Raw genomic sequence first — 16,713 nt, forward strand, 5'->3', positions numbered from 1 at the left:
CATATTGCATTTTTTTTATTGTACAAACTGTAAATTCTATTCCCCTAACATATCCCAGTCCCCAACCAAAACCATCACAAAAACCTGTTAGCAGTCTTTAATCTATGATAAAATACCATTTATTAGGTTTTTAAAGATTTTTAGTTTACAGAGACACTTCCTATGTCCCTGTGAACCTTGTTTATAGCACAATAAACATGTCATTATATTAGAGCTCCAGTAATGTCTTTAATTCGGCATTTTGTATGTTGTCTATCATGAAAATCTGACTTTTTCCATGTTTATGTGCTATAATTGGGTCCCCAGTGCTTCTATCATCCTAGAAAATGTGAAAAGGTCAACTTAGTAACAAATATGTGAAAAAATAGCTCATTTGAATTTGGCTCCCCTTGTGATGTCACGTAAAACAAAATGATACCCAATCAGAAAGTGAGCTGATGAAAGACAAAACCATAACAACCGCAGTCATGGTGCAGCAGGCACCATCCAAAGTGAGAAAAAAAGTGAGTCTAAAGTGAGATGGACATCAGCGACGTAAAAGCAGTCCACAGTATTAATGACGTTTCTTTATAGCCGTCATGTTTGTTTAATGTGAAGTCATGTCTGACCAAGAGAGACATCGCAAGATTTCCTGTGTTCTCCGTCAAGACTTGCGTTGTTGATGGAGGGAATTTAAAGGTTTATGGTATACTGTAATGACCACCTAGTGCTAGCGGCAATGCACACACTAACAAAACTGGTTAATCGTAGATTTTGTTCATCATGTTTGTGGTCTCTTACATTTTGAAAGTCTTATCAGATTCAAGAATCTTTTGGTGTGGCCCTAGCTTTAGTTAACCCTCAGATGTATTTGGCTCTCTGATGATGGTAATTATGTTATGATATTGTAGCCTTAAATGCTATCCGCATGGGATTAGTATTATCTGGGGAACTCGTGTGATTAGAAATTAACTCCTTAAGCCCGGAATACATTTTTGCCCTCCTATAAGATCATTACCTTATCACACTGTGCGACATGGATCGTTTAACGAGCATGTAGACTGTACGATGATGACACAGAAGCATCGGCGGCTGCGTCACATGTTAGCGCAACGTCACCAGCATGTGCTCGTGGTAAACAAATACCAGCGCGCAGGTCGTAGCAGCAAACACACTGTGCGGTGGTCATGCCGAATTTCTAACACTGTCAGAAAACTACTGTAGGCTATCTTTGGACGCAAGACTGGGAAAACAGTTGTCTTTGAACCTCTCTCATTGTACGACATAAGACCACCGATGAAGAGCCTCGATCACAGAAATCGCGACGATTGTTTCACGATGACAATCTTTCGTCTGGGACAGTCTTTACATCTGAGTTTTGTGTGGCCGGTTCGCACAGGATAAGCAAAGCCTGTAATTTTACTTAAATTGACTGACTTATCTCCTAGATATGATTTTGAGGCTTTGCGTTATGCTGTGTTCACACCAATCACGAATAGAGCGTCTGGCGCGAATGATTTCAATATTAAGTCAATGTAAAGATGTGTTTACGTGCGTCTGGAGGTCTGGCAGCACGAATGATGCATTTAGCGTGGTGCGGTAGACGCAAATTCGCCTCATTCGCACTTACAGTTTGCGCGAATTATGCAAATTTGTGTCTACCGCGCAGCGCTAAATGCCTCATTCGCGCCGAGTTGAAAAATTTGAACTTTGGCATCAATTCTTGCTGCATTGACCAATCAGGAGCCTTCTTGCTGCTGTGGCAGCAGGCCTGCCCAGAGTCGCTCCTTGCCCCTCCCACAAAAAGCGGATTTCGTCTCAGTCGCGCGTCAATTTTGCTTCAAACACTTGCTTTTTACGCACGAATGCATTCAAAATGTTCAAGCGGCAAACTAGATGCGCTAGACAAGCAACACAGTTTTTGTCCTAATCAGCCGCGTTGCAAAGCCGTTGCTTCGAGCGTCAGTGGATTCTATTTTAGAAACGGTTCTGCGATGGTGCAGCTCCGCCCAAACTTCTCAAATAATGACAGTTCTGCACATTTTTAATATTAATAATCAAACATGGATGAGGAGAGAGACGTTTAGACTTTTAAAATCAGAAATATAATAATAAAGCCCTCAAGTTTCTCAAGGAAAGCCATAAAAAGTAGAGGGATGTGTCTCTCTCTATGTGCGCTCTTCAGCTGCAGTGCAAAAGGCGCAGAAACACAGAAAAACAAAATACACCGTGTGCAGAATTATTAGGCAAGTTGTATTTTTGAGGATTACTTTTGTTATTGTACAACTACAGTGCTCTTGCTCAATTCAAAATGTTAACAAACCCTCAAACCTGAACATTTAAGTAGTAAAAGTGAAATTTGGGCTTTCTTAAGAGAATATTTCTATGTACATCATTATTAGACAACTATTAGTGTGCAGAATTATTAGGCAACTAAATGAAAAACAAAGATTTTACCATCTCACTTGTTTTTTTTCACCTGTTAAAGTGAGAATAATAAACAAACTCTACATTTACAAAAAAAAATAATAAAACAATAAAAAATTTAAAAATATATAGACTCAGTGACCAATATAGCCACCCTTCTTTTCGATAACAGTCACAAGCCTTCCATTCACGGATTCAGTCAGTTTCTTGATCTGGTCTGAACCAACATTTTGTGCAGACGCAACCACAGCCTCCCAGACACTGTTCAGAGAGGTGTACGGTTTACCTTCACTGTAAATGTCCTGCTTAAGAAGGGATCAAAAGGTCTCAATAGGGTTTAAGTCAGGTGAAGAAGGGGGCCATGTCATTCGTTTTTCATCTCTAAGGCCTTTACTTGCCAACCACTCAGTTGAGTACTTTGATGCATGTGATGGAGAGTTGTCTTGCAAAATAATCTTAGTCAAAATAGTCTTCTTGAAAGATGCAAACTTTTTCCTGTACCACTGCTTGAAGAAAGTGTCTTCTACACTACAGGCAGGCAGCCTGGCAGTATATACAGACAAGTATTATTAAAGATGAGCTAGTTGGACCTTTTGGGGTTGAAAATGGAAATAAAAAACAACTCTCAGACCTACTGCCAATTTTTAGAAGACACTTTCTTCAAGCAGTGGTACAGCAAAAAGTCTGCATCTTTCAAGAAGACTGATTATTTTGCAAGACAACCCTCCATCACATACATCAAAGTACTCAACTGCATGATTGGCAAGTAAAGGCCTTAGAGATGAAAAACTAATGACATGGCCCCCTTCTTCACCTGACTTAAACCCTATTGAGAACTTTTGATCCCTTCTTAAGCAGGACATTTACAGTGAAGGTAAACAGTACACCTCTCTGAACAGTGTCTGGGAGGCTGTGGTTGTGGCTGCACAAAATGTTGGTTCAGACCAGATCAAGAAACTGACTGAATCCGTGAATGGAAGGCTTGTGACTGTTATTGAAAAGAAGGGTGGCTATATTGGTCACTGAGTTTATACATTTTTTTATTACATTTTGTAAATGTAGAGTTTGTTTATTATTCTCACTTTAACATGTGAAAAAACCAAGTGAGATGGTAAAATCTTTGTTTTTCATTTAGTTGCCTAATAATTCTGCACACTAATAGTTTCCTAATAATGATGTACATAGAAATATTCTCTTAAGAAAGCCAAAATTTCACATTTACTACTTAAATATTCAGATTTGAGTGTTTGTTAACATTTTGAATTGACCAAGAGCACTGTAGTTGTACAATAAAAAAAGTAATCCTCAAAAATACAACTTGCCTAATATTTCTGCACACGGTGTAATAAAGGCGCACAGGTAACAAAAGCCTTGAAAAATGAGATACGACCCCATCAAATCCTGGCCAAATCACAGAGATGCTGGACCTCAGTGTTTGGCAAAACATACATGGCGTCACATACATTGCAGATTCGCACGGGAATGTGATCACAGACAATCTCTGCAATTATTGTCACTAGTTTACTGATCTTAGGGGCGATTAACATTTCACGTCTTTTGCGCACTCAGGTTCGTTATTTCAAATGTAGGCGCGCTGTATGCACCCTCATAATGGAAGCGCAAGCACATGGTCGCGACGCGCACGCAGTGCAAAGCTCTTGTTTTTTCCAGCTGCGTCCGCACCGCATCGAGTTAAAAACATTTCAACTTTCTAGAAGGCCGCAAGCGCACCGCAGGTCATGTGACAAGATGCAACAGACGTTCACGTTTTCCGCGCGGATTTAGACGCAAAATGTGAACCGCCTTGATCTTATTCAGTATTTAGTGTCTGTTTATATATAGGTGATGTTTTACTGTGTTTTTTTTTTATACTACAGCTTGGAATTCAGCATTGTTGTGGAAATCAGATATTCTGAAACATTTTTACGCACATAAATAAAAAAAACACTCAGAAGTCACTGGGATGGTACCTTTAAAAAAGTCCTATATGAACCATTTGGGTATTTAAGGTACCAATATGTACCTCCAAGGTATCAATGTTCACTTTTGAGGTACCAACAGTCACCTTTTATGCTGCGTTCACTTCACACCAGCCGCTGAGGCATCAAGCATGAGTGATTTCGATGTTAAGTCAATGTAAAGACGCGTTGATGTGCGTCTGGAGGTCTCGCGGCGCTCATTCGCGCGTCTAGTAGTTGAAAAATCTGAATTTTGGCGCAAAAAACCACCGCGTTAACCAATCAGGAGCTTGCTCTAGTAGGAACGTGATTACAGGAAGCGAGTGGAGTCGCAGAAGCCCCTCCCATGACGTGAATTTCCGCGTGAATGTCTCAATAACTAGAATTTAACACGCGGCTTTCACGCGGAATGAAGCGAGTACACTCAAAATGTTCGCTTGTCCAACTACTGGCGGTAGACGTGAATTTGATGCCTCAAACGCGTCTGGTGTGAACCCACAGTTAGGCTGAAAACTGCACTTTTTGAAAAGGTACCATCCCAGTGACAACTTTTATACCTTTGTACCTAAGAACGTAATTAAAATACACAGACATTAAGAATCAACATATTGACACTCAAATGACAAGCTTCATGTCGCAGTGCATGCTGGGTATTGGCATAGTACAAAACTCATCCAACTCATCCCAGCATGCACTGCAGCATGAATAAATTATGCAGATAAACAATTTTGGATGGATGACCGTTATTTCTCGCAATAGTAAACTTTTGACACCCTGTGCTGACATGTGTTTCACCTTTATTACTGCACATACATTCTTAAATGCGCACTTATTAACATTTGTGTGTAAAACAAAATGAACAACGTCAATAGTCAATATTTATGCAGACAGAATTATAGTGTAAAGTAAGAAAAGATGCTGTATGGCACTTAGCAACTCTTTATCTGAACCTTGTTTCCTTGACAAGGTAAACCACCGTTTGGTGCAGGGTTGTTACATTCCCGCTTCCGCGTCTTTTTTCCAGATGTGCAGGAGGACCAGCTGCTCCAGCAGCTCCAGGATCCATCTGTAGGACCTGCCAGAAGGAAAAAAATTATTGTTTCCAAAGTCCTATTTAAAGATTGTATTGACAAGCATCTCAAATATATGTCCACTTATTACATCCTTTGAATGTTGATGAAAGACGTAAAGTTAGTATACTATGGCTCCCAAACTTTGACTACTTCTAAATGTTGTACATGTTATAGTTTGTAAAGTAGATCACCTTCTCTTTGAGTCACTTCGCAAGCATCCCCACTGTATCCACTTTTACATAAACAGCTGCAGTCCGCCCTGGTAAGCACAGGAACTCCGTTGTACATGCAAGGGGCACAGTGACACGTGTTGAATATCTGCATGTACTCTTCCCATGCCATCTTAAGATGGGGCATCTTTGGACGCAGCTGCTCAGCTGCCGTGCTAAAGCGCACCAACTCGTATATTGGGAGAATCTACGACAAAACCATAATGACCATTAAACAATTTAAGACAGTGGTTATCAAACTGGGCCCCCATTTATTTTATAAAATATTTTTTACATTTAAACCAACTGCACTACATTGTATAATTTAATATGTTTTGTTGAATTCAAATTTTAAGTATTAGAGTGTTTTATGTCATACATTTTCTTTGGGGTTCCACGAAGTGATGTACCATACACAAAGGGGCCGCAATTTGAGAACCACTGATTTAAGGGATATTTTTAGAATACATTTTAATTACATTCTTTAAAGGCGGGGGGCATAATCTCTGAAATCCAATGTTGATATTTGAAATAACCTAAACAAACACGCCCCTACCCGAATAGAATCTAGACCTTCTTTTGATAGACCCGCCCCACACATACGCAACCCAGGCAATGATGTTGGTTAGTAGACACGCCCCTTACTGCTGATTGGCTACAAGTGTGTTTCGATACTCGACCCGACTTCCTTTTTCCAAAGTGTTTTTCAAAAATCATGCACCCCGCCTTTAAGGTGTTTAATGATGGCATAGAAAAAACACTTTCCTGTAAGAACCTTTAACCTTCTTATTTAACAAGAGGTTCTTTGTAAACAAAAGAGGCAATGAAATGTTAAAAAAAGGTTTGTTGGGAAAACCAAATTTTTTCTTTTATGGTATCGCTGTTAAGAAACAGTTACGTTTTTATCACCTTCATTCTTTAGAATTTGTACTATACCATCAGCAACACTGCTTTAAAAGCTGACTCCAGGGGTGTGCAAAGTAGGGGTGCTGGGGTGCTGCAGCCCCCCCCCCATTTTGCTTCTTTTATATTTAGCCTATTCATTCGGAGTGTCTTGTCGAGTGCCACATCCCTTGTTGGCAAACGCTATTTACCCCAGATCTGCCCATTGAGTAGCTTAACTCTTTCCCCGCCAGCGTTTTTTAAAAAAAGTTGTCAGCCAGCGCCAGCATTTTTCATTATTTTCACAAAAATGTAATGCCTTCCAGAAAATGTTGTTCTTTAAATATATAAACAAACAATATATCAAATGAAAGAACAGACCCTCAGCTTTCAAACTAAAAAAATGTTCATCCTACCTTCATTAGTTTTCTTTTTATCACCTCTTAAATATGGGTAGGTTTCTTCAAAAACACCAAATTTTGAGCAAAAAACTGAGATAATTCCGTTTTTGTGAAGGATTTTTTATAGAGATCAGATGCAGATCGATCTTTAAAACATACACGAAGTTCTTTCTCTTTCACGTGAGGCGCTACTTCCGGGTTGTATAAGTTGTGGAAGTGCGCCACCCGGTGGATAATAGCGGTATTGTGGAAAGCCGGAAATTCTCGTCATTGGCAGGTAAGCGTTTTCTCTTAATTGACGAGTTATCTCGTCAATGGTGGCGAAAGAGTTAATGCTGCGTTTACACCAGCCGCAGTAGAGGCGGCAAGCGCGGGTGATTTACATGTTAAGTCAATGCAAAGACGGGATTACACGCGAATTATTATCCTGTGGCACGGTTCATGCGGTAAGTTGCAGAAGCCCCTCCCATGATGCAAATTTCCGCGTGAATTTCTCAAATGACTAGAATTTCACGTTGAATGAAGCGAGTGAACTCAAATGTTCAAGCGTCCAATTACGCGCAAATATCGCGTTTTTGCCGCCTCTACCGCGGCTGGTGTAAACGCAACATGACAGGCAGAATTCTTTAGTGGCGCATGTGGTTCATACAATTGGCTTTCGACATGATATCCCTGTTTCGAATTCACTCTTTCCCGTTTTTATCACAAATCAAAAAACTTTTTCACTAAAAAGGAAAAGAATATAAAAATTCTGTGGTGCAAATAGTATCTACCATATAAAGTATAGTTGCCGAGGCTGCACCCATGCCCTCCCTAAAAATCTTTCTTTTGCAGCGATCCAAAAGTACAAGTTAATTATTATGAAAGACTTTTAGCTTCATTTGAAGAGGATATTAAAGATTTAAAGTGGTCCGGACCTGGGCGACAGCATAGCCAGTTACGGCCATACACACAGGACCCCAACTTAAAACATCTCCCGTGCACCTTGTTGATTCTGTTAATAGTTCAAGACATGTAAAATACAGTAACAATATGAAATGACTACATGAATGACGATAAGGCACCTCAAAATCAATCAATGCCGGGTTGTATTTAAGACTCTTTCCCCAATTCTTGTAACTTTTGCCATCCCTGATGACCAAGTTTGCACTGCTAGGGCCCGTATGTCCTCCTTTCACAAAGCTAATGACATCCTCAATAACTTTGTCGGATTTCCTATTAACTGTTAAAAAAGGTTAAAGTTTAAAGAAGTGTAAAATCAGTAAAAGACAGATAAAACATATCAACCACCAAAGGACTATACGTACATTCATTCACTTCTCCGTCTTTTTTACAATGTCTTCCTTTCACTGTCAATTGGGCACTGATCTCCTCAGTCACAGACAAGCCCAAAGAGCCACCAATGCAGATACCAAACTCTTTCCCTGTTAATTCTGACAGTGAACAAAATGTGATAAAAGAAACGTACATACTTAATAAACAGACCCAACAACAGTCAAGCTCAAGCTGAATGTTACAAATTTGAAGATATTGTGGACCTGCAGTTAAAGTGTTGTAGTCACTTTCAACACACTTTGAATCTGTCCGTTTTAAGTCTCCAAAAGTGTACTAACCTCTTTCTCTCATGGTATCCTTGTTTACAATCACAACATAATCCAGGACTCCACCCATGGTTCCCTCTGTGACGTAGTGTGTGCCGTATTCATTAAAAAATTGGGAATAAGCGGCGAAGTGGTACTCGTCAGGAAGTTCGGTCAGAGCCCACAGCATCTCTTCATCCAGCATCAGGTCTTTGCTCCTCATCTTAAACTGTGCTGTCTGCACTCTTGACAACAGCCGGATGAAACCCACCTCCTAAAGATGCAACATGCAGATTAAGACCTGAAGATTAATTTAGGGTCACTGGGAAAAATTTTTTTGTTTTTGCATTTCTTGTCATATTGGCACTGGATAGAAGAAAGCTTCCAAGTTTAAAAAAATAAATAAAACAAGGGTAAGCCAAAAACGTGGTCATTATCACCCATAACATGCTTTTTTCTTAGATTTCTGATATTGTAATGTACTGTAAGTCACTTTAAAGGTGCAGTGTGTGAATTTTAGCGGCATCTAGTGGTGAGGTTGTGAATTGCAACCAACTGCTCAGTCCACTGCTCACTTTTGAAATGCATAGAGAAGCTACGTTAGCCGCCACCGAAAAAAAACATGTCATCGTCGGAGACAACTTAGTAAAAAAGTTTGTCCGTTAAGGGCTTCTGTAGAAACATGGCGGCACAAAATGGCAACTTCCACGTAAGGGACCCTCGGTGTATGCAGATAAAAAGTCTCATTCAAAGGTAACAAAAACATAATGACTAAATATAGCTGCAAGCAGCAATACCGGGGTCAAGCCAAAAAGGGCACAAAAGGATGTAAAATTGAGATTGAATAAGCAGATTGAAGAACCTATGTAAACCTAATGATTTCAGATGAAGAACGCAAAAGTAAGCAACAAAAATAATCTATGTTCTTGTCTACTGCAATTGTCCTTCTGTTATTGACAATCATGGAACATTAGAGCACTGAAAGACACGTGAGTGATGTTTGCAGTGGCAAAACATGGTTCACAACATGTTAAAACAAGTTGAGACCATCCCCATGTCTTTACGATGTTCTGATGCAGAGAAAAAGCTCTTGCAAAAAACGGTTGATAAGGTATTGTCATTGGTTGCTAGGGATTGAATTGGCAACCACCAATGATTATACTCCAAGCCATGGAGGAATAATCAAGGAATAATCCATGAAGACTCATGGTTTTAGATGTGTTGTTGCAGTAGTTTTAGGCAAAAATAGCAATTTTCTATCTCAAAACCACTAGGTGGCGCTATGACAAAACTGTGCATGCAACCTTAAGTCATGACTGCGTTACATCTAGCTACTTTCATGACTATACACTTTAGTTTAGCTATAAAATAGTTGTATGACCATAGGGCTTGCTTGATATGAAAGATTTTGTTTAATTATAGGGCCAACTAGTGGTGCAGGCATAGATTTTTTTTGTGTAGCTTCAGAATGTGCTCATTCATCAGTGTATCAAATCTGGTGAAGAAATATTGTTTCGTTGCGAAGTTATAAACATTAATGTGTAAAAAGCACAAAATTTAAAGGTAATTTTTCGTTTTTTGCAATTTTCAGCCATTTCTGATGGAAATTATAATATAATGCCAATAGAACTTTTTGTTCAGAAGGTAAGGTTAGTTTCTTCCTATGGTGTTTTCGAGTCGATCGGAAAAACGCTCACGGAGATATTCACGCGTGTTTTTTAAGCGCTATTTTGCTGCCCAGGGTTAACCGTAAGGCGAATTCTGGCATGTTTGGTATCGTTGGACTTGGCAACTATTCAGAACACCAAAGAAACAAGTCCCGTGAAAATACGTCAATCGGAGCCAAAGTTATAGGCCTATAAAACATTCGTCTGGCCACTAGGTGGCGCTGCAACGAAACTGTGCATGCTCCCTCAGTTCCTGACTGACATCTCAGGTACCAAGATTCGTGACAATAGGTCTAAGTTTGGCGAAGATACAGCCTAAAACCAGTTTTTTTGCACTCTACGTAAAGTTTGTTGACGCGCTATACAACAACGCAATGGTTTATCGAAATTCTTTTAATAACTTTTTGCCGTGAGTGTCTCTAGATGTTGCATACCAATTTTCGTGGCAATCGGGCAAAAACCCTAGGACGAGTTCGCAAAAGTAGGTTTTACGAATAATTCAAAATGGCGGAAAAATTTTCATGACGGAAAATGACGTCATAGGGTCCAGTCGAATCGTCTTGAGCCAAGGAATCAGAAGTTATAAGCAAAAACGTAAGTGCAACTTTGGACTGTTGGTGGCGCTAGCGGGTTTGAGATAGAGACTCCAAAATTGCTATGGATATTATTTGGATTGCCCTCTGTCAGTGTGCCAAATTTCATAACTTTCCTAAGTACGGTTCTATGGGCTGCCATAGACCGCACTGGAACAGGAAGAAGAATAATATTTAAAAAGAAAAAGAAAACTAACAGATACAATAGGGGTCTTCGCCCATTCTGGGCTTGACCCCTAATTATAAAAAGGTCTTTATACACCCCTAATTATATAGTTTTTTATATCATTTTGCATTTCTGTCAAGAGATCTTTCTAAAAATTACACACTGCACCTTTAAAGAAGCATGTCGGCCAAATGCATACATTTAAAAAGTAAAAAATGCAAAAGACACATCAAGTTATTCATTGCATGAACATACATACATTACATACATTAGTCATAATGCATTACTTTACCTTATTGTTGTATTGTGATATGTTTTTTAAAAAAGTTTGTTCGTGGCCCATATTAACACCAGCTTCCACATGATAGATTCCAACTGAAACTCCAACGTTCGAAGATGATTCTGTCCTAATTGCTTTGAGAAAACTAACAGCATCCTCGTAATAATCTGTACTTTCCTCAGTAGATGCTTGTGCCTAGCAAGAACAGAACAACAGTAAATCTGATGCACACCCAAACTGGATCATATGTTTTTAGTAATGTGTAATATAAAACAAGTGAGGTTTTCATAGGAAATGTTCATTTTCTAAAATCATCACTGTAAGGGTCATTTTTTTTAAACCTAATTGCTGAATAAATAAGCTTTCCATTGATGTGTGGTTTGTTATGATATTTGGCGAGATACAACTATTTGAAAATCTGCAATCTGAGTGTGCAAAAAAAATCTAAATATTGAAAAAAATATGTCCAAATGATGTCCTTAGCAACACATATTAAGTCATACAATTTTGATATATTTATGGTAGGAAATTTCTTCATAGATCATGATCTTTACTTAATATCCTAATGATTTTGGGCATAAACATTTTTGACAAAACAATGTATTGTTGGCTATTGCTACAAATCGTGCAACTCATGACTGGTTTTGTTGTCCAGGGTCACATATAGCCTAAACATAACCCACCATAAACTGATAGGAGAGGAAGTTGTAAGGTTTCCGGTAATACTTTTCATCATCATCATAACCGAGGTGTTCACAGAAGGGATCGTAGGTGAGTTTGCGCCACTCTCCATTATAGATGTATTCACAAATGCCTCCATAGTATTTGGGGTCAAGAACGGGATTCATAAAAGTATCCGATAAGGCATTATATCTGTTGAGATTAAAGAAAATGTTTGGGGTTGATAACACATATTGTACTTTAGTACTGGTTATAATTTTCTAATGAAACACAGCCGTCACAAAAACTAATCTTCCAAGCCATTTTTGCAATTAGTTTTAACCCATCACCTACTCAACCACTACTCATCAGTACATATTTGTGATCCAGTCTGTGAAATCCAAGAGGCAATCCGATCTCTCTGATGAAGCATACAGAAGTGACTTAAACTGCAAATCACCGACTGGCCACTAGAGACAGCCCTTGTTAAAATGCCCAACTTTACAGCAGAAATAATGTTTTTTACATTTCTGAGTTCAAGATTATTTGGGGCGGGGCTAAAACGGTGGCTTGCTGACACACTGGAGCCACAAAGCATGGCCCCGCCCCTAACACAATCAGGAGCATCCGTATAGGTTGTATCGGTATAAGAAAATTGAGAGAGACTGCAGATTTTTCCCAAAGTGGGCGTGGTTTTAGCGCCAACAGTGGACACGCCCCCAGCATTTAAGAGCAGAGAATCCTTTTTTACCAACTCATTTTATTTACTTTGACGTTTTTTCATCATTCAAATTTGTCTGGGTGGTTAATAACAAATTTTTGTGGTGTGACAAACTGAGAACACATTTAATTTTGGACTTTACATGGACTTTTTCCATGTTTAAATGCTATAATTGGATCCCCAGTGCTTCTGTCAATCTATAAAATGTGAAAAAGATCAACTCAGTTACTTCGTTTTGGTAAACCATTCTCTGCAAGAAAAAATAGATAATTAAATTTCGGCTACTCTTGTGATGTCAAAAGGGGATCTTATTATAATAATATCGCCCCTTAATCTGCACTATCCCATCACGGCACTGCATTTAGTACAGAGAGAGGGAGAAAGAGAAAACTGAGTTTCAATTTCAACAAACCACCATTATGGTGATCAGTGTTTGCATTTCTTGAGCTCATTAGCATTTAAAGGGACACATCCAAAAATGGCACATTTTTGCTCACACCTATAAAGTGGCAATTTTAACATGCTATAATAAATTATATACACTCTGGGGACACCAAACATATCTTAAACACATCTCATAAAATGTCCCTTTTTCTCGTTGTACCCTCACCTAAAGGATTATTAGGAACAGTCCTGTGGGCGAAAATGCCTTGTTGATGATAGAGGTCAAAGGAGAATGGGCCGACTGATTCAAGCTGATAGAAGAACAACTTTGACTGAAATAACCACTCGTTACAACCGAGGTATGCAGCAAAGCATTTGTGAAGCCACAACACGCACAACCTTGAGGCGGATGGGCTACAACAGCAGAAGACCTCACTGGGTACCACTCATCTCCACTACAAATAGGAAAAAGAGGCTACAATTTGCATGAGCTCACCAAAATTGGACAGTTGAAATGTTGGCTGGTCTGATTAGTCTCGATTTCTGTTGAGACCTTCAGATGGTAGAGTCAGAATTTGGCGTAAACAGAATGAGAACATTGTGCAGGCTGGTGGTGGTGCGTAATGGTGTGGGGGGTGTTTTCTTAGCACACTTTAGGCCCCTTAGTGCCAATTGGGCATTGTTTTAATGCCATGGCCTATCTGAGCATTGTTTCTGACCATGTCCATCCCTTTATGACCAACATGTACTCATCCTCTGATGGCTACTTCCAGCAGGATAATGCACCATGTCACAAAGCTCGAAACATTTCAAATTGGTTTCTTGAACATGACAATGAGTTCACTGTACTAAAATGGCCCCCACAGTCACCAGATCTCAACCCAATAGAGCATCTTTGGGATGTGGTGGAACGGGAGCTTCGTGCCCTGGATGTTCATCCCACAAATCTCCACAAATCCGACATGTTTCAGCACCTTGTTGAATCAATGCCATGTAGAATTAAAACAGCTTTGAAGGCGAAAGGTGGTCAAACAGTATTAGTATGGTGTTCCTAATAATCCTTTAGGTGAGTGTATATCTCCAATAAACCAGTTCTATGACTTAAAGAAATATATGACGTGTATTTTTTTAGTTATCATCATACCCTTGAGTGCCTTTCTCAGCTCCTGGTATGAGCATCATGTCGGTTTCTTTACATTTGGTTTCTCTTGTATTGATGACAGTACAGTCAGATTCATCTTCCTCTGATAGACATTCGGTCTCACCATTACAGCGAAGCTGCTGTCCAATACAACGTCCTATGAGAACACACGCACACCCCATTTAAAATATGATCAGGAAAACATAGATGCAAAGGCAGGCAAAAATGTTTACCACTGGGCCCACATGCGAACATTTCTCCGCAGTGGTCCTGAGGTTGACAGTCTCCCTCTTCTGGACATTTTCTCTTATCCCACTGACTGTGAACACACTGCTGACCCCCAAACTGAGAGGGACGCTCCAAGTACTGGAAACGAAACTACAAAATACTTTTAACTAAGATATTATTATTAAATAATTTCATAGAAATTAAATGTCTAGGATGTAAAAAAAAGTTAAAGTTTTGAACATTAAGTATTGTAGCCCTATCAGAATGACATTTAATGCATAAAAGGTGAAAAATACATAGTCCGAGTTCTATAATTAAAATGTTTACCATCCTCTCAGTGCAAGAGTTACATGGTGACCATGCTGACCAGCTCTTGAGTTTACAGTCAATAGGAGCCGGTCTTCCAACACTTCTCATATGTCTTGAAGAATTAGCCCTTAATAGATCAAATATTGATGTATTAACTGAAATGTAAAACACGAGAAGACCAATGGAGTAAATTTCCTGTTACCTGTTGTGTAGTATGTCATCTGTAAATCTGCCTGAAACACAATGACTTAAACATAAAATAAAACCTCCAAATGTACAGAGAGAAAACACAAATCCACACATAGCTGAAATAACTGTTTCTAGCTTTGAGATTTATCTGATAGGTAAGTCCACAAAGCAAAAGCTGTTTGTCTTGTAAATGATCAACAGGGTTAGGGGATGAGGGGGAGTAGTTACGAAATACTTGTCACAAACCCCATATGGCAAAAAAAAAAAAAAAAATGCTCTGGCCACCCTACTGAAAATCCAACTATGAGCTGGTTTTAGCTGGTCTCCCTGCTTGGTTTTAGCTGGTATTGATGATGTAGCAAGCTGGTCTAGCTGTGTTTTGGTCACTTTTTAAGCTGGTCTAGCTTGACTGGCTGGAAAACCAGATGACCCACCCGCTTCACCAACTTTGCCAGGCTGGGAGGACCAGCTTGAACCAGCTACTGCCACTTTAAACCAGCAAAAAACAGCTACCTTAGCTGGATTTGTCAGTAGGGCAAAAATATATTTAAAATAATTATATGCTAAATACATTTTGTAGAATTAATGCTCAACTTAATATATTTTTGAATTTGGAAATATATTTAGTTTTAACCTTCATATATCAGCATATATTTCAAAATGTATTTCAAGGGGAAGCAAATACATGTCTAATTTTACATCCCATATGGCAAAAATTTATATTTTGCCTAAATATATTTTAAATATATGCTAAAAACAAGTTAAATATATTTAATTTGAACCTTTTTTTTAATGTTTACAGGCTTGTAACATAAACAACGTTTATCTTCCAATACAATGTGAATATATTTCCTCAGATTGAAATATATGGAGGGCTAAATATATTTTTAATGCTTTAAAAAGTATTTACTTTTAACATATATTTTAAATTAAAAAAAATTGCCAAAACATATATCGGTGAAAAATATATTTTTGTAAACAATATATTGGTGAAAAATATATCTTGTAAACATATTCCAAAATATATTTCAGCAAATATTTTTGGCCTTTTTTTGTATATTTTTAAATATACAAATTTAAAAATACTAATTCTCAGGAAATGTTACATTTATTTAAAAAAAAAAAAAAATTAAATAAAGAGACATAGAAAATTCTAATTCGCAGTTTCCTTATTTTTATATCTTACTTTTTTATTGAACTTTTGAAATAAGTCCACATAACGTCACAGATTTTAGGCTGCTTACGTTTTACGTTTTATTGTTGCGATTGAATATGACTCATTTAAAGTTTGGTTGATCTCTTTGATAGTTACTGTCTTTTTGTATTTGTTTTTATATGTGGTTGCGCAGAACAATCGGCGAATGAACTTAAAGTACCGCGAGAAGGATTCTGAGCAGTCTGCTCTCGCGCTACTTTGATGTCATATTTCGATGAATCTGCGCAGTTCTGCTTTAAGACAAACTCACCTCTTATGCTGGGAGCATAATTAATATTAAGTATCAAGCGTTTCGTCAACAATCATTTGCTATCTTATTTACCAACTTCTCTTTCGACCAATCAAGTTGAACAGCCGCTTACCAACTTCTGTCTTTTAGCCAATCCAGGGCGATTAGCGGCGTGGGCCTATTAAATATTCATGAGCCAAGGCTTCAATAGAGCGCCGGGTTCAAACGTGAAAGCGTGTGTTGTTTCGTCTGAATGAGTTGTGTTTTTCGATTAGTTGATATTATGTGAGGTTCATGGAGTCCGTGTTCAGCCAAGTAGGAGATAAAACAAAAATGGAGCAGGTAATGAGGTTATTAGCAGTGAGATAACAATCTATCTAATATTTTAAAGGATAAACACGTCATGTTTTACCAAACGAAT

The 16,713-nt window shown here is 38.5% G+C and overlaps 2 protein-coding genes across 5 annotated transcripts in view; one reads left to right on the forward strand and one right to left on the reverse strand.

The window, feature by feature from the left end:
- Window positions 1-5,141: 5,141 nt before the first annotated feature.
- On the reverse strand, window positions 5,142-15,020 carry LOC141362392 (complement component C8 alpha chain-like). Of its 2 annotated transcripts, XM_073864395.1 has the most exons (12): window positions 14,861-15,020; window positions 14,677-14,785; window positions 14,355-14,499; window positions 14,125-14,278; window positions 11,899-12,088; window positions 11,228-11,410; window positions 8,543-8,783; window positions 8,237-8,362; window positions 7,994-8,151; window positions 5,629-5,854; window positions 5,292-5,439; window positions 5,142-5,218 (listed from the first exon to the last, which is right to left on the reverse strand). In XM_073864395.1, the coding sequence occupies exons 1-11, from the start codon at window positions 14,959-14,961 to the stop codon at window positions 5,294-5,296; spliced, it is 1,779 nt and encodes a 592-aa protein (XP_073720496.1). In that variant the 5' UTR covers window positions 14,962-15,020; the 3' UTR covers window positions 5,142-5,218; window positions 5,292-5,293. The 2 variants fall into 2 exon arrangements, with proteins under 2 accessions (XP_073720496.1, XP_073720495.1); XM_073864394.1 differs by having other exon boundaries at window positions 5,142-5,439.
- Window positions 15,021-15,947: 927 nt separating this feature from the next.
- Window positions 15,948-16,713, forward strand: part of LOC141362393 (uncharacterized) — a 34,559-nt gene continuing 33,793 nt past the window's right edge. The window contains exon 1 of one of the 3 annotated variants that reach the window (XM_073864397.1): window positions 15,948-16,634. In XM_073864397.1, the coding sequence (XP_073720498.1) occupies window positions 16,587-16,634 (48 nt within the window). In that variant the 5' untranslated portion in view covers window positions 15,948-16,586. The remainder of the gene's footprint in view (window positions 16,635-16,713) is intronic. The other 2 variants (XM_073864396.1, XM_073864398.1) reach the window with 2 other exon arrangements.

This window comes from Misgurnus anguillicaudatus, unplaced genomic scaffold (assembly GCF_027580225.2).
Source record: "Misgurnus anguillicaudatus unplaced genomic scaffold, ASM2758022v2 HiC_scaffold_26, whole genome shotgun sequence".
NCBI classification, from domain to species: Eukaryota; Metazoa; Chordata; class Actinopteri; order Cypriniformes; family Cobitidae; genus Misgurnus; species Misgurnus anguillicaudatus.

What these genes read in the sequence shown, in the direction of transcription:
- LOC141362392 (XM_073864395.1), bottom strand. Translation starts at nt 14,961, where the DNA reads ATGTGTGGATTTGTGTTTTCTCTCTGTACATTTGGAGGTTTTATTTTA. An exon ending in ACTCTTGCACTGAGAGGATG is followed by an intron (nt 14,500 to 14,676) that starts GTAAACATTTTA and finishes AGTATTTTGTAG; the next exon opens with TTTCGTTTCCAGTACTTGGA. An exon ending in GGATACCATGAGAGAAAGAG is followed by an intron (nt 8,363 to 8,542) that starts GTTAGTACACTT and finishes GTTCACTGTCAG; the next exon opens with AATTAACAGGGAAAGAGTTT.